The 18221-nt window shown below is 65.1% G+C and overlaps 1 protein-coding gene across 4 annotated transcripts in view; it reads right to left on the reverse strand.

Annotated features, from left to right (window-relative positions):
- The window catches only part of Piezo1 (piezo type mechanosensitive ion channel component 1 (Er blood group)), a 46549-nt gene that overhangs the window by 1006 nt on the left and 27322 nt on the right, over window positions 1-18221 (reverse strand). The window contains exons 4-48 of one of the 4 annotated variants that reach the window (XM_013146026.3): window positions 18054-18096; window positions 17856-17979; window positions 16193-16364; window positions 15874-16087; window positions 15609-15780; window positions 15392-15499; window positions 15212-15305; window positions 14623-14723; window positions 14144-14404; window positions 13565-13676; window positions 13308-13486; window positions 13049-13197; window positions 12781-12963; window positions 12462-12595; window positions 12215-12369; window positions 11932-12108; window positions 11497-11622; window positions 11224-11424; window positions 10685-10889; window positions 8187-8291; window positions 7694-7847; window positions 7365-7608; window positions 7188-7284; window positions 6944-7115; window positions 6600-6689; window positions 6429-6529; window positions 6025-6096; window positions 5700-5800; window positions 5172-5283; window positions 5041-5103; window positions 4787-4959; window positions 4591-4697; window positions 4200-4397; window positions 3856-4114; window positions 3579-3767; window positions 3196-3493; window positions 2802-2904; window positions 2552-2699; window positions 2251-2465; window positions 1984-2142; window positions 1764-1911; window positions 656-844; window positions 460-552; window positions 206-378; window positions 9-131 (exon numbers count right to left, since the gene is read on the reverse strand). In XM_013146026.3, coding sequence (XP_013001480.2) covers window positions 9-131; window positions 206-378; window positions 460-552; window positions 656-844; window positions 1764-1911; window positions 1984-2142; window positions 2251-2465; window positions 2552-2699; window positions 2802-2904; window positions 3196-3493; window positions 3579-3767; window positions 3856-4114; window positions 4200-4397; window positions 4591-4697; window positions 4787-4959; window positions 5041-5103; window positions 5172-5283; window positions 5700-5800; window positions 6025-6096; window positions 6429-6529; window positions 6600-6689; window positions 6944-7115; window positions 7188-7284; window positions 7365-7608; window positions 7694-7847; window positions 8187-8291; window positions 10685-10889; window positions 11224-11424; window positions 11497-11622; window positions 11932-12108; window positions 12215-12369; window positions 12462-12595; window positions 12781-12963; window positions 13049-13197; window positions 13308-13486; window positions 13565-13676; window positions 14144-14404; window positions 14623-14723; window positions 15212-15305; window positions 15392-15499; window positions 15609-15780; window positions 15874-16087; window positions 16193-16364; window positions 17856-17979; window positions 18054-18096 — 6796 coding nt within the window. Of the gene's footprint in view, window positions 1-8; window positions 132-205; window positions 379-459; window positions 553-655; window positions 845-1763; window positions 1912-1983; window positions 2143-2250; window positions 2466-2551; window positions 2700-2801; window positions 2908-3195; window positions 3494-3578; window positions 3768-3855; window positions 4115-4199; window positions 4398-4590; window positions 4698-4786; window positions 5104-5171; window positions 5284-5699; window positions 5801-6024; window positions 6097-6428; window positions 6530-6599; window positions 6690-6943; window positions 7116-7187; window positions 7285-7364; window positions 7609-7693; window positions 7848-8186; window positions 8292-10684; window positions 10890-11223; window positions 11425-11496; window positions 11623-11931; window positions 12109-12214; window positions 12370-12461; window positions 12596-12780; window positions 12964-13048; window positions 13198-13307; window positions 13493-13564; window positions 13677-14143; window positions 14405-14622; window positions 14724-15211; window positions 15306-15391; window positions 15500-15608; window positions 15781-15873; window positions 16088-16192; window positions 16365-17855; window positions 17980-18053; window positions 18097-18221 lie in introns of all 4 variants that reach the window. The other 3 variants (XM_013146032.3, XM_013145993.3, XM_013146007.3) reach the window with 3 other exon arrangements.

Genomic DNA, 18221 nt, shown 5'->3' on the forward strand with positions numbered 1-18221 from the left:
CCACTTACACAGACTGGTCAGAGGTGCCCTCCAGCAGGCGGGCCAGCTGCCGCCGCTCTGTGCTATTGGGGGCCAGCTCCAGGGTGTGCTTCTCATTGGTGTACTCCACAGTGCCGCCCTTGGCCAGATCCCTGCAGGTGGGCGGTGGGTGGCAGAGCATGAGCCCCTGTGGGGCCTGCACCTGGGCCCCGCACACAGCACCCACCTCTGGAAGTTCCAGGTGAAGCGCAGTGTGATGTCCGCCGTGCCGTTGTACAGCTCCCGCTTCATCTGTGCGCGACTTGGGGGGCTGATGCGCCACAGTGCCCCGGAGCTGCCCTCGATCTGCGCCGTCACGATGTCCTCCGGGCTGTACTGGCTGATAAACTGCATGGCCAGCTGTGGTGGGGCGGGGCATGCTCAGCGGGGAGCTGGCCCCCGCCCGGCCAGCCCCCACTGGGGCCCACAGGGTCCACGCACCGGGTAGGAGTCGAACTGCCGAGACAGCACCTCGTAGGTCTCGGGCGTGAAGGGCTCGATGGACGGCTGCTGGGCGCTCATGGTGAACAGGGGCTGGGGCCAGGATGCTGTGAGTGGGTACGGGAGCCCCCAGCCGGCCTGCATCTCACACCCCGCCACCCCTGCCTCCACGGGGAGCCCAGACAGAGCCACGCACCTCGTAGCCGCCCAGCTTGAGGGTGACAGTGACATCGATGGGCTGGTTGACGACACCAACCACAGAGCGCACCAGGGACATGAAGAGCAGCGGGAACCAGATGATGGCGATGAGGAAGAGGATGATGAGGCCGCCCATGCCGTACTTCACAATCTTCTTCTTTTTCTGCCCCTTGGGCTGTGGGTATTTCTGGGGGAGGAGACTCAAGTCACTGTCCTGGCTCTCAAAGGCACCACGGCTGTGCCTTGACCTGATGCCAGTGCAGGTCTGTGCAGTGGCCACCTCCCGTGGGCGGGATGGCAGGATGGATGCAGGTTGTAAGCCCCAGAGACAACCCCTCCTTCAGGGCTAGCTGACCCTAGAGATGACCCTTCACTGAGGGCCAGCAGCAGCCAGCAGCCGGCACTGGGCTGTACACCCCGAAGCACTGGGACGGTCAAAAGTGCAAACTGCAGGCCGAGTCCTACAGCAGAGCACTAAGGGGCCAAGCAAACGACCCTCCAGGGACCGTGCACCAGCCAGCTGGGGGAGGTGGGCCCAGCCTGGGAGGGCAGAGCTGCATGTGCTTCGCTGTGTGGGAGGCGGAGGCAGGAGGGTAACATGGGCAAGGTCAGCTTTGGCCACTTAGCTACCCTGCCTCAGAGGGAATGGGGTGGGGCAGCTGTACTCCCTGGGTTTGGTCCTGAGTGCAGCCAGCAGGTGACTGCCGGGCAACAGGTCCTCAGCAGCCGTTACCCTCCTAGGGGGCATCCCACGAATGACACAGGAGCAACCCAGCGGGGAGAGACTTCTGCGCACAGCTGGGCAGCACCCGGCTGCCTTGAGGGAGCAGCTGGCCACCAAAGCACAAGTGCTGTGTGACTCTGGCTGTCTCATGACACACCTGTGATAGCACCCCAGAGACTAGAGGTGGCCCAGGCTGGGCAGGGGAGAGGGAACCGTCCTGGACTGCACTGACTGCAGTGAGGCTGTGTGCGCTTTGTGTGGGGGAAGGAAAATGCCGACAGCATCCAGTCTCTACTTTCTCCTCCTGCTCCCCCAGGGGCCACATCCACGTCCTCCTCTAGGTCACCTGTCCAGTAAGCTCTGGGAGCCCCCACCCCAGCACCTTCTCCGTCTCGCGGCTGCATTTGATGATGAAGATGTTGGCGTAGATGTCCTCCACACACATCCAGCTGGACAGGGACAGGGTGGTGTCTGTCCACACCCAGTCCATGACGGCTCGCAGCTCCACCAGGAAGGGCACCAGCCGGAACCTGCAAAGCTGGGTGGTCAGGGCCTCCGACCGCACTGCAATGTGTAGGCAGAGCTCGGGGGACTGCGCTCACCCCTGGAAGAGGAAGAGGTTCAGGTGGTTGTACTTCTTGGTGAGGAAGTTGCCAAGGATGCGTGTCGGGTATCCACAGCGGATCTGGTAGGCAGACAGGCCGAAGTAGATGCACTTCACGAAGTACCACAGCTGGGCCACGGCGTTCTGGCTGAACATCCTGGGACAGGATGCAACGGTCAGCAGCAGCCCAGCCCGGATCCTGGCTCCACCACGCACAGATGGGCCGGCTGCACGGTGGAAACCAAGCCAAGGCCCCGGTGCCCACCTCTCAGTGACAGCGGGCAGGATGAAGAACATCCAGATATGGATGGCCACCACCAGCACCACCTGGAAGGCCAGCTTGCCCAGCACAGTCTTGCGCAGGTAGAGGGCGCGGTCGACCACCATGGTGCTGAACTGGATCAGCAGCATGACCAGGAAGGCCTCTGGCACCTGGTTATCTGACAGGGAGGACGTGATGTCCGTGGCCGCTGAGTGCTTCTGTAGCCAGAGAGCACAGGTCAGGAGGCGGGCTGGGCCCAGTGGCAGCTGGACTGTGCACACCATGGCTCCCCAACCTGGCTCACCCCAAAGGCCCAGAAACCAAAGATGATGATGATGAAGTCGACCACGTCAGCCAGGAACATGAGCGCGTAGACGTCCGTGGCCGCACGGTATTTGGTGTGTAAGATGTCGTGGAAGAAGCGCCGCAGGGGCCGGTAAGTGCTCTGGGCTCTGCGGGCGGGCGGGCAGGGTGGCGGGCGGGCTCACTGGGTGCCTGGCCTCAGGGCCCCCTCCCCTGCCTTGGCCATGGCCACCCCAGGCCCCGTCTCTCACAGCGACAGGCAGAAGCCCTGCAGCCGGCGCCCTGCTGCCTTCATCCGTTCTCGGCAGCGGCTGGGCCTCTTTCTCCCAGCTGCCTCTCCCTCCCCGTCCGCAGCTCCTGGGGGGAAGAAACTACTGACCGAGCCACCTGGCCTGGCTGCTCACCACCTTGGGGGCCGGCATGGTGACCCCATAGGCCTTCTCCCCCACCCTGCACTCCTCGGCGCAGAGGAAGAGAGGCAGGTCCCGCAGCCCCTGTGAAGCCAGGGGTGGGCTCGCCCTTCCCCCAGGAGCCAGGAGCCCACAGCTGAGTGCTGCCTGGGCTGCAGAAGCCTGGTCCCCCCACCCCTCTGCCTGCCAGAGCATGGCTGGGGCGCACCCAGCCTGTTGTGGCCCAGCCTTTTACCGAGGGCTACCGCTCCCTTGGGTCCTGGACTCCCCTTCTTCCTTCTGAAACGCAGGCTGAGGCGCCTCGTGTCCTGGGGCTTGAGGTCCACTTGGAGCTCTGTGGCCCCATCCCTGGACCTGCGCTTCGTGTCCACCTGGACGAGGTCCTGGGTGGTGGCCCCGGCCACTCCTGGCTCCTCCTGCTGCCCCGTGTCTGCCTCGGCCTGGTCCTCGGCTCCCGAGTCCTTCCCGCTGCTCCCTCGGTGCTCCTGGGAGAGCTGGTCCTCCTCGTCCTCGTGGTCCCAGAGGCCGTAGCACTGCAAGAGGCCGGGGCATGAGAGGCCACGCCCACCCTGGACCAGGCCAGCCTCCCCAGCGCGGCGGGCGCGGCAGGGTGCTCACCATCAGCTGGGAGCGGTGGAAGAAGAGCGCCATGAGCTGCACCAGGTCGTACTTGATGTAGCCGTCCGTCTTCTCCAGCCCCAGGATTCGCGGGGGGAAGTAGGGCTTGTTCTCGTAGCGCCGCAGCACCGTGTGGCTGTTCCAGGGGAAGAAGCCGAACTGGAACAGGTACTTGGTGACCACGGTGACCTGCAGGGGAGGGCGGTGAGCATGGAGGCCTGTGGGAGGTCCTTGGCCGGCCCGGGCCAGCCTCCCAGCCGCCCGGCTGCCCTCACACCTCCGTGAAGACGATCGCTGTCATCCAGAAGCGCTTGCTGGGCCTGGGGATGGACAGCATGGCCCACAGGAAGACCAGCACCGGCAGCACCAGCGAGGTGGCCGAGGCAGTGACCATGTGGTTGAGGATGATGGTGAAGTAGCAGAGCAGCTCCGAGTGTGCGGCCACGCACTGGTACAGGGCCCACAGCAGCCGCAGCGTTCGGCCCTGCTGGGCCGCGAAGTTCTCGGCGTCCTCCAGCTCCTGGATGCGCAGGCGCCTGCGGGGAGACCATGGTGGGATACGCAGCCCCTGGCCCCACAAGGAGGGCAGGCTCGGGGCCCACGCTCAGGCCGGCGCTGCACCTGCGGCTCAGCAGCTCACTGGCCGTGCGCATCCTCGGGCGGGCCGGAAGCTCCTGAGAGCCGTGCAGCGAAGCCTCGGTCTCGAGGTCCCTGGTGTCAGCCACCAGCTCCTCGCTGCCACTGCGAGTGTTGTAGCCCGTGCTCAGGGGGCTGCTGGTGTCTGTCATGCTGCTCAGTGGCTCCTCGACTCCCAGGCCACTGTGGGAGGGAAGCGGGAGTGGGTCAGAGGCGGCCAGCCTTGGCCTCTGTGGAGGGTTGGAGGAAGATAGGGGTCCCTCGGAGAGATATCGAGGGGTGGAGGAGCCAGATGGTGTTGTCCCAGACAGTGGCCCCTACAGGAGCTTAGGGTCAGCTTTGGGACCGAGAACGGGCAGGGAGGGCCTGTGCCTACCTGGACACAGTGCTGGGCCCGTCTTGGGCCTCCAGGGTGCCTGACAGGGTGGCCTCAGCCTCGTCGTCGTACAGCTGGTCCAGCACCCTTCGGTGCCCCTCCCCGCCCTGCAGGACACAGCAGGTTCTCAGGTTGCAGGCCAGGGGCAGTACCCTTGTGTCCAGAGCCTGAGGTGGCACAGGCCAGGCCAGCTCACCCGCAGGAGCTCCTGCGTGAGCAGGTAGCGCTCGGCCCGCAGCACGTTGCTCATGTTGCGGTGGTGCCTCGTGAAGGCCAGCAGCCAGCTGGTCAGCCCGTCCACTGAGGCCTGGCCCAGCACCCAGAGGAACTGCACAGTGTTCAGCACGCGCTGCATCACGTGGCTGTGGCCTGCGGGATGGAGGTCTGGAGGGGCTGCCCCAGGACGGCCCCTTGCCTGGCCTACAGCTCCCTGCACCCCAGCCCCTGCACCTGTCGCCTGGTCCTCGTGTTCTGTAGCTTCCCCGGGCTCCACTTCTGGATCTGGGCCACCGCCTGGGCATAGGGGACTGGTCAGTGTCTCTTGGCCCTGAGGCCCTGCAGCCCGCTGGAGCACAACTCACCGGTCAGCAGCTGTCCTGCCCCCTCTGCCTGGGCCTGCACCTGTGCCCGCTCCTGCTCCCGCCGCTGTCTCAGCACCATCTGGGCATCGGTCACCCATGCCTGGTAAGCCATCTGCCAGCCGAACACTGGGCTCAGGACCTGGGCTTCTGACCTGGACCTACATAAGCCCTGGGTCTCCAGGTTCCCTCCCGAGGAAGAAGAAGCTGCGCTTGGCAGGTTGTGACGCCAGACCCGGCTGTGTCCAGCTGTGGACTCTGCCTCCACTGGAGTGGGCTCCAGGGCTGTGGCAGGAGGACATGATGCACATGTGCTACCCGTGCGTCCCTATCACTCGGGACTCTGAAGATAGACAAGCAGGTCCGCCTAGCCCCAGGACACAGCCTGGGCCCCACCTAAAACATAGACCCTGGGCTGGTCAGAGCCAGGACCTTGGGAGGTGGCAGCGGAGGTGACCCCAGTGTCCACAGCCCAGGGTCCCAACTGCCCGAGGCTGGGGTGGCCCGAGGATGGGATGCTCTGGGCCTCACCTGGAAGGCGCTCTGTGGTGATGGTCTGGAGTCCTCAGGCACCGCCTCCTCTTCCTCCTCGCTGTCAGACTCAAACAGGAAGTAGTCACCGGAGTGGATGACTGCAGACAGCGAGGGGTGAGCCGGCCACCTTCAGGAAGCCCTCCCACCCTTGGGGCCTCCGCTCAGCCTCCCACCACCCAAGGGCCTGGCCTCCTCTTCCCGTGGGTCATGTGTGCAGGGCTCGGCAGGCTGGGGACAGCGGTGCATGCACAGGACACAGGCCAGAGCAGGACGAGACCAGACCAGACTGGACAAGGAGGCAGCGAGCAGGGGTGCAGGGTACCTGTGGCATGGTCCAGCCAGGGCCGCCACCACTGTGTTTGTGGCAGGGAGGAGCCCCCGGGGCTGCCGGGCCCTGTGGAGGGGCAGGCGCGTGAGGCGGCCGTGAGTAGCTGGAGTGGGAAGGGTGCGGGGCACTAGGGCCGCTTGGCAGAGGCAGTTGGAAAGACACAGCCCTCCAGTGAGTGACAGGGGTTGGTGACAGGTGCCACAGGGCTTAGCCCTGGAGGGACAGGGCAGAGTGCCCACAGCTACAGACAGACATCACGGTGCCCACACAGCAGAGGGGCTGGGCGACCGTGTCACACGGCACGGGACAGACGGGCGGGAGGCCTGGGGCATCCCGCAGCACAGTGCAGGCAGGCTCCAGTGGCTCAGGCGTGCCTGGACCGGGCCGTCCACACTCACCCGGCTCCTGGCTGGGGTCCTCAGGGCCCAGGGCCTGGGGGTGGCCGCGACTGGCCCGACTCTGCCGGTACTTCTCCTGCTTGGTGCGGATACGGATCATCCTGTGGGGCACGGGAGGGGATCAGCGCGGGCCAGGCCCACTGCGAGCTGAACCCTGCCCAGGGTACCTACTGTCTCTTCAGCTGCAACAGGGACTTCTCCTCTGCCTTGCGGTGGGCTTCAATGCTCTTGAAACTGGCCGCGTTGTAGAGGGCGAAGCCCCTGGGGAGCAGTGGGACTGGAGTCAGCTCCAGGCTCACTGGCCCCGCCCCTCCCCGCTGCTCCCCGCAGGACCCCTGGCGTCGGCCGCCCAGGCCCCACACTGTGTAGTGAGAGGAGCGACCCGTCTGAGGCCTGTGGCACCACCCTCCAGCTGGAGGCTCTCTTGGGCCACCAGGGGCGGGAACACCTTCCTGAGCACTGTCCCGGGGCCCTGCACCTCCCTGCCCTCTCGTGCCAGGTCCTGGGCGGCAGACCTGGAGGCCTGCAGGGCTGTGGCCTGCAGGTCGGCGCTGACGTGCAGGAAGTAGTAGCTGAGGAAGACGCGGCGCTGCAGCAGCAGGAAGAAGAAGCAGACGCTGTCCCAGATGATGCCGGCCTCCTCCACCGGCAGGCGGCAGTCCTGGTCCTTGGCCATCATTGCTTTGGCTGCAGGACGGGACCGTCAGGTGGGAGCCCGGCAGCCCCAGGAACCCCCGGCCACCAGCCTCACCCACTCACGGTCATAGTAGCCCTTGACCGTGCACACGAGGCTGAAGAGCTGGATGACCCAGCAGAAGCTGCTCTGCATCTGCTCCACGAAGACGCAGGACAGGAGCTGGGGGGGACCGAAGTCAGAGGCGGCTGCCAGGGCGGGGCGGGGCAGGGCGGGGTGTGGCAGGAGGCCTGGCCGCTCACCGAGAGCATGTTCTTGGAGATGATGACCGTGACGTTGTAGAGGATGAGGCAGTCCCACAGCACCAGGCGGGCCCGCGGGCCCTTCTGCAGCAGCGCCGTGCCAAAGAGCAGCAGGTAGAAGCAGGCCAGCAGGTAGCCTAGCCCGAAGACGCTGATGCGGGTGGCGCCGGTGACAAACACCACCACCAGCACCAGCCAGAACAGGTAGCGGAACACGGCCACCTTCACCATGTCCAGGTAGGACCTGCGGGGCGGCAGGCGGGCGAGCAGAGGGTCACCGGGGTGCTGGGCCCTGGCGGAAGCCCCCCGTGGGGAGGCGTGGGACCCACCTGCAGTGGATGAAGTTGGGCACGGGGTTGGGCTCACCCCGCAGCGGCTCCAGGGAGTCCGTGTTCACGCCGGCCATGCGCTGCCACTCCTCTGTGTGCTCAGCTGCGAACACCTGCCACTGCTGGGAGGCGCAGAGCAGCAGGAGGAAGTCACCTGCAGGACACAGGCCAAGCAGGGCACTGCTGGGACTGCCCTGCCTCAGGCCCCGGCGTGCGGGGCGCCGGGGCTCTGTGTGCCACGTGGAGTACGTGTGGAGGTGGCTTCAGCAGCCCCTGCCAGCACTGAGGACTCGCATTTGTGCCGCTCTGGGTCACTGCACAACAGGGCCACTGCTGCATCCAGGTGTGACAGGGTTAGGGTTAGTACATTCCTGTGCCTCAGGTGGGCCCCTTGGCCCCCGGCTCCCTCCGGTGTGCTGTGTGACCCCCACCCTGGCTGGCTGGAGACAAGTGTCCTGCCTTGTCCGGAAAACGTGCCCCGGGCAGCACTCACTGATGAGGTTGGTGGAGTTGGGGGCCCTGAAGAAATCTGGCAGGTACAGCCACTTGATGAGGGCAGAGTTCATGGGGATGGCCCGGCTCCAGCGCCATGGGTAGTCTGCAGGGACAGGGCTACATCAGGAAGGGCCCTGGCTGGCCCCCAGAGGCCTGCGGAGCCCCCACTGAGAGCCCGAGTCCACCGGAATGGTTCTCCCCTTCTCCCCTCCACGGCCTCCGATCACAGCCACTTGCACCACGGTCCTGGGCTTTGGCAGCCGGAGTGCAGCCATCCTGCCCACTGGGACTGTCCAGTGAAGATGCGCGGCAGGCCAGGTGCAGGCAGCAGGGGAGCCTGGTGACTGGCCAGAGGGGGCAGGCAGGCTTCCCACGGGAGGCCGTGTTGGGGATGGGCCATGGTTCCCAGAAGTCCAGGGCTGGAAACAGCCCAGATGTCCTTGAACCAGGACAGTGGTGTGGAGGCCAGCTCTGACACTTCCACAGATGGGGACGCTTGGCAACGAGGAAGTCGACAGGCTCCAACTCTAACCAGAGGAACCCTGGCCCCAGTCCTGGGGTTGAACCCCGGACCTTCACATGGAGCCGTGTTCGCCCTGCCTCTGAGCTTGCAGACCCAGCATCACTGTGCTGCTGTGTTGCCCAGGCTGGGCTCACACTTGTGATCTTCCTGCCTCAGCCTCACAGAGTGCTGGGGTGACAGGGGTGCCCCACTGTGCCCAGGGGGAACCTGAAACACACTTTGCTGAGTGAAAAAACCAGTCATGCAATTCTGCTCACATCACATTCTAGGAAGAGAAAATGGGCGAAATGGGCTGATGCCCGGCGGCCGCACTGTGGGACACCGAGTAAGGGATGGGACTCCTGGGAGGACAGGGTGGGGTGCAGACACACTGTGGCCGCCTGCAGAACCTTGTCCTGAGAGGCGCTCACTGCTGAAGGTGCACTTCCCAGGGTGCGGGGCTGTGCGCTGTGACCCCAAAGGATGCAGCTCCAGGAATGGCTTCCAGAAGGGGCGGCCAGCGGCTTGGGAAAAGGCTCCTCTTCTCCAGGGCCACCTGCACTATGCACCCTGGACAGAACAGGGCTGTTCTACGGGCTCAGAGGTAGGGAGGCCCGGAGGGAGGGAGGCCTCAAGGTCCCAGTGACTGAGGCCAGGGGACGTGAGGGGCAAAGTCTTGAGCACATCCCAAGTCCACGGGGACAGACAGCTCTGGAAGGAAGGCAGTGGGGAGGACAGATGCCAGCCGTGGGGACAGAGGAGCTGACAGTTGCTGCTGGCAGGAAAGGCTCTGACCGGAGGGTGAGTGAGACACTTCATAGGCTTAAGGCATCTCCCCCAGCAGGGTCACGGAGAAAACACAGAACCCACACACCCCGCACGGGAGCCATGCAGATGCCACCATGATGGGTCCGGAAATCTGACACCAGCTGTGAAAAGACGCTGACCTTGGTGGGACAGGGGACAGCACAGTGTGCCCGACTGTGACCCACATGGGGGAGACACGACAATCTAGAGGACAAGGGCGGGCTCTGCTCCAGGACAGACGGCCAGGAGAGACCCAGTACCACCTCGCATACATGGATCAGAACCAAGGCACAGAGGGGTGACTGCAGATGTCAAAAGGGACCAATCTCCAGAGATGACAACTGCACCACATCCACTCCAGACGCCCCAAACAGCAGCACGTAGCTGCGTCTGCAGGTCCAGCTCGGCCTCCATCCTCTACCACCTGGCCCAGCAGGTCCCTTCTCTGGGCACCTGGATCTGCCAAGGGCACTGCGATCCCATGCACTTGTCCTCCCTCCAACCGCACCCACAGGGGAGTGTCCTGTGTGAGCCCCAGCCATAGGCCAACTCCAGAGAACATGGAGAGATGTGGGAGGCTTTGTGGAGATCCCCAGCTGACCTCAGACACTGAGAGGAGGAGGGGCCAGAAGCCCACTGCTCTGCGGTGACAGAAACCTTTGCAAGGCGGAAGGGGAGTGATGGAAGCCCTCCGCTGCACAGGAGAGCCACAGCAAGGGCTGCTGGGCAGTCACAGCCATGGCCACCCCAGTATCCCCACTGCTGCCCAATAGTCTACAGTGCTGACACACTGACAGGTGAGCCCGATCCCAGGCAGGGACTGTGCTGGGTGACATCAGGGTGATGGTCCTCTCCCAGTTTCTGGGCAGAGAGAACACACGGCCATGTCCGTGTCAAACTCTGAAGGAGGAAACTCTGAATGTTGGGCAAAACAGGAAAAGAAGGGAGACCAGTCACAGCCCGGGTACCCTGTGTCCCTCAGCCGTGGGCACTGGGTGCATGGGGATGGGTCTGTGGGGGTGAGTGGCAGAGGACCCAGGCTGAGCTGCACCTGCATACACAGCCACAGCCTACAGTGTGTGGCCGGGACATGCCACGCCCAGCGGGCACCCCATCTACCGGCACATGGGCGCTGTACTGTGGCACACAGGACAAATACACCACACGCAGCAGACATGGGTACTCACCGACGCACAGGGCCGGGGGCATGCCCAGACACAGCAGGTACTGGTAGAGCAGGAAGAGTGTGAGGAAGAGGCAGTAGTTGGGCCAGAGGCGGGCGATGGCCTCACGGCGCCGGCGGGTGAGGATGGCCACCAGCCAGCAGCCATGCAGGATGACCATGGAGTTCATGCGCTGCCCAATCACATTCACGGCCATCAGGAAGCAGATCTGGAGTGGTGGTGGGCGTGGGCACGGACTGGCTGGGAGAAGGCACCTCCCAGCCCCAAGCCCCAGCCTCAGTGGGCCTCAGACAACGGCTGGGGCTCAGTGCACCTGCCTGGGCTCACTGCAGGCAGCAGAGGCCAGTGGGTCTCACCACACTCGGGGAACCGAGCCTCAGAAGGCAGGCTCCACGCAGTGAAACCCTACCCTCAGACACGGGCTTCTCCCCCATGTTCTGGGCACTGTGGCGGGCTTGCTGCGCCCATCTGCCCACCCTGCCTCACAGCCTGAGGATGGGCCACTGTCCAGGTGTCCTGAGCCAGCTCAGGCCCTGCCTTACCTCCAGCCCGAATTTGTAGAAGAAGAAGTTGATGAAGTACTTGAGGCAGCTGAGCAGGTCCTGGTCGAGCCGCTGGCGGGTCCCCTCGGCACACACTGCTTGAGCAGGCAGCGGGGCGCGCTGGTGCTGCCGGCGGTAGTGCTCCTGACGCCGGTACACCATGGCCTCGAACACCAGCAGCAGCAGGATCTGCAGGTGGTTCTGGGTGGGGAGGGTCAGGGTCAGTGGGAGCCGGCAGGGGCCACCCACACTGCCTGCCTGGCCCCCACTCACCTGGATGTAGCCCAGGTTAGGGAAGCCTTTCCGCACCCCGAACCAGTTGGCTGGGTCCACAGGGCCACGGTACAGCAGTGACTGGTGGATCTCTGCCGCCTGCAGGTTGGTGCTATTGGGGAGGGGCTGAGGCAGGGCCAGGCATCAGCATCGGCTCCGGGCCCAGTCCCTGAGAACACCCCCATCCCACCCCTAGTCTGTTCCGGAGCTGCCCAGCCCGCGCACAGCGCCCGGCAGTCCTGGAGCCTTCCCAGCACGGGCCGGGAGGGAGGTCCAGGGCAGGAGGCCAGTGAAGAGAGCTCTGGCAGAGGCTGCCTGCGTGGCTCTCCTGCCCCGTTCCCTGTGGGCCTCTGGGAGCCCTGCAGTGGGACCAGAGTCCCTGAGAAGCACCCAGCCCGGACACAGCAGCCCAGGTGAGAAGGCCCGGGCCCGAACCTCAGTGCAGTTGCTGGCGTAGTCCTGGGGGTTGACGACCTTGAGCTGGTAGAGCATCTTACACACGATGATGATACAGGTCCACACGGTGGAGAGGCAGGAGGCCATGGGCCGGAAGCGAGGGTAGGGCAGGGCAAAGGCCCACAGCACCACCAGCAGCAGGTTCATCACTGACACCTGCGGGCCAGAGCAGCTGGTGGGGGCGGGCGGTGCCATGCTGGGCAGGAGCCACTTGCTTCAGAGCAACGAATGAGGCTTGGAAGTGGCCGGGCTGCCTGCTTACCTCCTTCAGGGCCACCCACACGGTGTACAGAGCCACCAGCTTAAAGATGTGCAGCTCCAGCAGGCGGCGTACAAACACCTGCACGCGGGTGAGGACGTCCGAGAAGCTGGCAGCCAGGTCCAGCAGCCGCTCGGCCACAAGGCCCCACTTGCTGGCTGCATGCGGTGGGGTTTGGTGAGGAGGGGTCTCAGCATCTCAGGCCCTGCCTCTCTCTGACCTGTGTGGGGCCCACGCCACACCCCCTCACCTTCAGGGACCTGGGTGGCCTGGCAGAGGCCGTCAGTGCTATGCTCCTCTTCCCTGGAGGGCGCCTCCTCTTCCTCTTCCTCCTCCTCCTCCTCCGGCTGCTGCAGCAGTGGGGCCTCGCTCACAGCGTCCTGCCTGCAGAGCCAAGTCACTCAGAGTCGCCATCTGGTCCCCCCTGTCCCCTCCACCCTGTTTTTGCTGCAGCCCAGGCCAGACCCTCTTGGCCCCATCCCATGCCACCCCAGGCCTGAGGCCTTGGCCCGGCGGAGACCCCTGCCAGATGCAGCCCTCCCGGTTCACCAGCAGGGAGTGGGCCACACCTGCGAGCCCAGCGAGGGCGCCAGGCGCTGGGTGGGGGCACGTGCTCCAGGTCGGTGAGCTGCATGAAGGGCTGGTGGAAGTAGTGCAGCTGCAGGATGCAGGCGAGCAGGAAGAAGCCGGGGATGAGGATGCTGGAGAAGAGCTCCGACACGCTGAACTGCTCCAGGCCCAGGTCGCCCAGCCTGCAGGAGGAGGGTGTCAGCGCCCTCTGGCCTGGCAGCTGGCAGGGCGGGCACGGGGAAGCCCAGGGCAGCCTTCCCCACTCACTGCTCGTCTGTGAAGCCTGTGAGGTTGCGCCAGTAGGCGGGGAAGTCTTGGAACTGGAAGGTGTAGACGGCGATGAGCACCAGCATGGTGTAGGCCACCACGAACCACCAGAACACCTTAAGCAGCTTCCGCCACAGGCTGTAGTAGACCTGCAGGTGCGGGCGGATGGGTGAGCCCCGCCCCAAGCCCTACCCACGGCGCTGGGCCACGCCCCGCGCCCCGCCTAGCCCCACCCCTGAGGCAGAGCCCCGCCCCCCACCTGGAAGAGCGTGAGGCAGAGCAGAAAGAGGAACATGTAGACGATCTTGTAGACCACCAGGCGGCCAGCGAAGCTGACCACGATGAACATGCCGGCGCACACGTAGATCCAGTACTTGGCGTAGATGCCGGTGACCAGCTCCCCCAGGCTCCGGAGCAGCGTCTGCGTCTGAGTGGGCTCTGCGGCTGGCAAGAGGGGTTCACAGTTGCAGGGCGAAGCCTCCGGAGCGGGGTCTCCCGTCTCTGCCCGCCACTCACCTGCTTCGGCCACAGCCACCTCTAGCAGCACCGCAGGCGCCCGGGCCTTCCTCAGCAGCTTCTCCTTCACAAAGCGACGCAGCAGCAGCCAGAAGGTCAGGATGTAAAGCAGCTGCAGGGTGCAGATGTCAGCGGCCCAGGAGGCAGGCGGCCCACACCGCCAGGTGTCCCGCAGACACAGGTCTGTGTCTGTACACCCACACCGGCAGTCTCTCACACACCAGCCTCACATGTTCACACACACACGCTCTAGGGCACACGTGGGCTCACATCCACAAGGAGACTCGGGGAAACCCACTCTCCCACAGACCTTGGCACATTCCCCACACCGGGACACTGGAGGCCCAAGGGCCACATGGGGTGTGGCATAGCCCGGCTGAGCAGGCCATGAACACCTGGACACAGTGCCAGGGACACATCCCTCACTCAGTCAGCCAACTCTGAACTGGGCCGTGTGGTCTGAGGGGGCTCCCCGTCGAGACCAGCAGCTATGGCTCCCCCTCCTGCAGTCCCTGCCTGGCGAGCAGGTGGACAAGGGATGTGGTGGTCAGGCAGTTCCGCCCCCAGCACGGGGCTCACCATGGCGCCCAGGTCCAGGCAGGGGTATCGGGTGTGCTCCAGCCCCAGCTGGCGCAGGCTGACGGGGCCCAGGGTGGTGGGCAGCTCAGGCTGCAGGTCCATGGCCCACACGTAGCGCAGGCAGCAGAGTGCCAGCCCGTAGAGCAGGATGCAGGGCGCGCACAGGATGGCCAGCTGGTGGCGGCTGCGCACCGTCCAGATGAGGCAGGCCCACAGCAGCAGCACGAAGGTCAGCCAGCTGTGGTATGTGATGCTCCACACCTGTGTGGCGGGCGGGGAAGGCGCTGGGGTGGTGGCTGGTGGGCCGCACAGCCTCTAGGAGGCAGGGTCTGTGCACAGCACATGGCGGCACACGCATGAACACATGTGTGCTCTGGTGTGCACAGAGCCCTGGGGCTGAGGCCTCCTACAGAGGCCGAGATGGGGAAACAGAGGTGGCCACCCCTCCCCACACCTGGCCTAGCCCCACCGCGCCTCACCATCATGGCAATGAGGGCACACACGTAGCTCTGGTCCATGATGAGGTGCCCCAGGCTGTACAGCGGTGACGTCTCTCTCAGCTCAGCTGGCCTGGAACGTGCTGGGGGTGGGGCAGTGGTCAGCTCCCGGGGGACACCTGGAGTCCCTCCCCACCCGCTGAGGCACAGGCAGCAGGTGGGAGCAGGAACAGGAACAGGAGCAGACCCATCCTGACCTGTTGTGACCCTGGCCTTGGCCCTCAGTCCCCTAAGGACAGGATGTGTGACCCTGGCCTCTTCCAGTTGCGCCTCTTGGACGTTGTATAACTGACCAGGCCTCAGAGTGAAGAAAGAAGCCAAAGAACAGAGCCACCGCCTGTGTGGAATGCCCAGGAAGACAGTGGCCTCCTACAGCCCGCCACCTGCAGTCATTTCCCAGCCAAGGTGGGCAGGGGCAGGGAGCCCTGGACACCCTCCAGTCGGGATCAACTCCACCTGGCCTATAGGAGGCCACTGGTAAGGAGCCTGTGGCCACCAGGGGGCAGCCTTGGCCTTGCCCACGGCCCTGGGAGTCAGGGGGAGAGGTGTGCCTTAGTAACTTGCTACTCACAGGGACGCTGCCGGACGGGGCTCGGGCCGGTCAGATCGTGCACGATGCAGTTCTCGGCCTCAGTGTCCAGCCCCACAACTGTGGGGACCATGTGCTGTGGAAGACACACAGTGAGCCTGTGCGGGCCCTGCTCGCCTGCGGACCTGTGTGGCCTCCCTGGCCTGGCCTGGCCCCGCTCACCTGTGTGGCCTCCCCATCCCAGCTGGCCCCGTCTTGGCCCTGGGGCTTCTGCTCCAGCTGGTCCAGTTCCAGCTCAGGTTCCTCGTCCACCCCGGCTACTTCCTTTCTCTGTGGACGGCAGACCAGTGGGCTCAGCCCCACACCAGCCCTGGCCCGGCTCCCCTGGGGCGACCAGCGCTGCTAGCTGCCAGGGCTGCGCTCAGGATGCTGGGCTTACCTGGCCCACAGGCCTGGGCTGCTGGAGCTTCAGGAGAGAGATGAAGGTGTAATACAGCAGCAGCAGGACCCCCGGGCTCACGTACACCGGCCAGTCATGGCTGGTGTTGAGGAACAGCACGTGGGGGCTGGAGCAGTTGGTGGGGCCCACGAAGTCCTTAAGGCCAAACACCCTGCCAGGAGACAGCCGTCACCGACCACCTGCCAGAGGCTCAGAGACAAGCCCTAACCAGGCAGGCAGGCCCAGGGTGTGCAGGAGCCCTCACCTGGCCCAGATGCTGGCAGGCGGAAGCACATCCTGGACAAAGGACGTTTGGTAGCAGTAGAGGCAGATGAGGTGGCAGGCACCAAAGCAGCCCACCGTGACAAAGAGGATACTGAAGCCCAGGGGGCTAATGGGAAAGTGGCAGGCCCACCAGGTGCAGATGCCCAGGAAGACCAGCAGGTAGACACTGGAGAAGGCCGAGGGGTGGGCAATGCCTGCGGGGCAGAGGGGCCCCGGGTCACACCTGGTCACTGGGTAGTTCTGAGTACTGTCCTCTCTGCACAGTGGTCAGCACCCAGGTTCCTCCCCACCCAAGGTACCTGCCAGTGCGAGCAGCAGGACAGCCAGGGCCCGCCCCGCGGCCACCAGCAGCCAGTGGGCCGCGACCCGGAACCGGGAAGTCAGCCAGGTCCTGGGCTTGGGGGCCATCTCGGAGACGCCCTGCAGCCCTGGTGGGGTGCCAGTGTCCACCTCCCTCTCCTCGCCATCCTGCTGAGGGCAGACGGGGTCCAGGTCAGGCTCCAACCCCACCACCTGGGCCCCTCCCTCTTTCCCAAGCCCGCTGCCCCCCACTTGGGCACAAGGGGCCCTGACTCTGCTGTGCAGGCTGGCTGTGGGTGCCCCCCTAGGGGCTGTCTGAGCTCAGGGGCACTCAGACCACACATGCTGGGTGGGGGTGGCAAGGCCCTCGAATCTGGGCATCTCTGGAGAGTGAAGGGACCCAGCAAATGGCAGGCACAGGTCCCCTGGGGCCTGCCCTTCCCCACCCCATGGAGCCAGCCTGCAGGAGAACAGAATGGCGGAGTCCCTGCCTAGGGCTAGGGACCTGCTTCCCTGGCCCTGAACAAGGCTTCCCGGAACGGGGCTTTTCCCAGGCCCCAGGAAGCCAGGGCGTGGTGGAAAGAACACAGATTGTCGTCAGAGGCCCCAGCTCTGGCCAGTTGCTGGCAGCCTGCGTGCCCAGCTGTGTCTCCGCAAACAGCTGAGGTGGCACTCCATGCCAGGCTGAGAACTCGGGCGTTGAGGCCAAGGCTGGCCCTATCCCAGCTCCCACGGTCTGGTGCTGTGCAGCAGTAGGCCAGTCCTGTAACCTCTCTGAGCCTGTGCCCTGGCTGGGAAGACTCACTTGGTCGTGGATGGGAAAGGTGGGCCAGACAGGCTGAGGGCTGAGGGGGCTGGGAGGCCCCCGGAGGGGCTGAGGGCCTGAGCCCACAGACGGGGTGGGAGGCTGGACCAGGTAAGCAGGACAGCGGGTCAAGCCCACCCCTCTAGGGCCACACAGAGTGGGAGTAGCCTAGCCCCTGCTCCAGGACCCAGGGTGGTTCTATCAGACTGGAGTTTGAGCAGGAAGAGCTCCAGCCTTGGGCACAGGGCTTGGGAGCTGGGTGGCCAGGTGGAGCTCACCTGCCCAGCCTGCAGACAGGGAGAGCTGTGGGCCACCTGGGCAGCTGGGAGAGACAAGGCAGCCTGCTGCGTGGCCACACAAGTCCCTTCCCTCTCCGGGCTCCTCTGGAAGCCAGGGCCCTGTGCCCAGCAGGTGCCAGCTGCTGACGAATGGGCACTGGGGTTGCAGCCCAGCACCATCGGGCAGGGAGTGTGTGTGCCAGGACACCTGGGTGTCATAAATCCTACTGAGCCCTGGGACCTGGCTCTTAGCAGAGACCAGGCTGGGTGTGGGTGAGGAGGCTGGACTTTGGGCCTGGAGTGGTGGGGCACAGGGGCCTCACAGGAGCTGGCGGGCAGCAGGCCCCGGCTGCTTGGGGCTCCCTTGGAGCACGGTCCCCCCAGGTCTCTCAGGCTGTCCACAGGCCCAGCCATGCAGCACGTCCTGCAGCTCTGCCCAGTCCACCCAGTGCAGGGCCTCAAAGCCACCAGCCAGGTTCTCACTCGGACAGGCTCAGGAAGAGCCCCTGACCTCTCTCCTCCCGTGTGTAATAAACTACACAGTCTGCCCTGGCACTGTCCCCGGTGGGTGCCCCTCACCAGTTGCTCCCTCGCATGCCTCCTGCGGCGCCTGCACAGGCCGAGGCAGATGGACGATACCACCAGGACGCCCAGGTCAGGGGCCACCAGCCGGATGGCATTGGGGATGTCCTTCAGGTCCAACCTGCAGGGGTCAGGGAGGCACGGTCAGCATGGTACAGGGCCATCGGCGGAGGACGGGGCTGGGTGGGGTCTTACCTCGTAACCCCGATGTATCGAGAGACCTTCTCCCAGAGGCTGCCTGCAGACAGAGCAGGGGACCGTCAGGAGGGTTACACAGCAGGCAGCCTTGGGGTGCAAGCCCTAGGACCATCGAGGAGCGTTTGAAAAGGCTGCTTCTACTGACAGGGAAACTGAGGCCTGAGC

This window comes from Cavia porcellus, unplaced genomic scaffold (assembly GCF_034190915.1).
Source record: "Cavia porcellus strain 051 isolate PalLab524CR breed Dunkin Hartley unplaced genomic scaffold, mCavPor4.1 scaffold_4, whole genome shotgun sequence".
NCBI classification, from domain to species: Eukaryota; Metazoa; Chordata; class Mammalia; order Rodentia; family Caviidae; genus Cavia; species Cavia porcellus.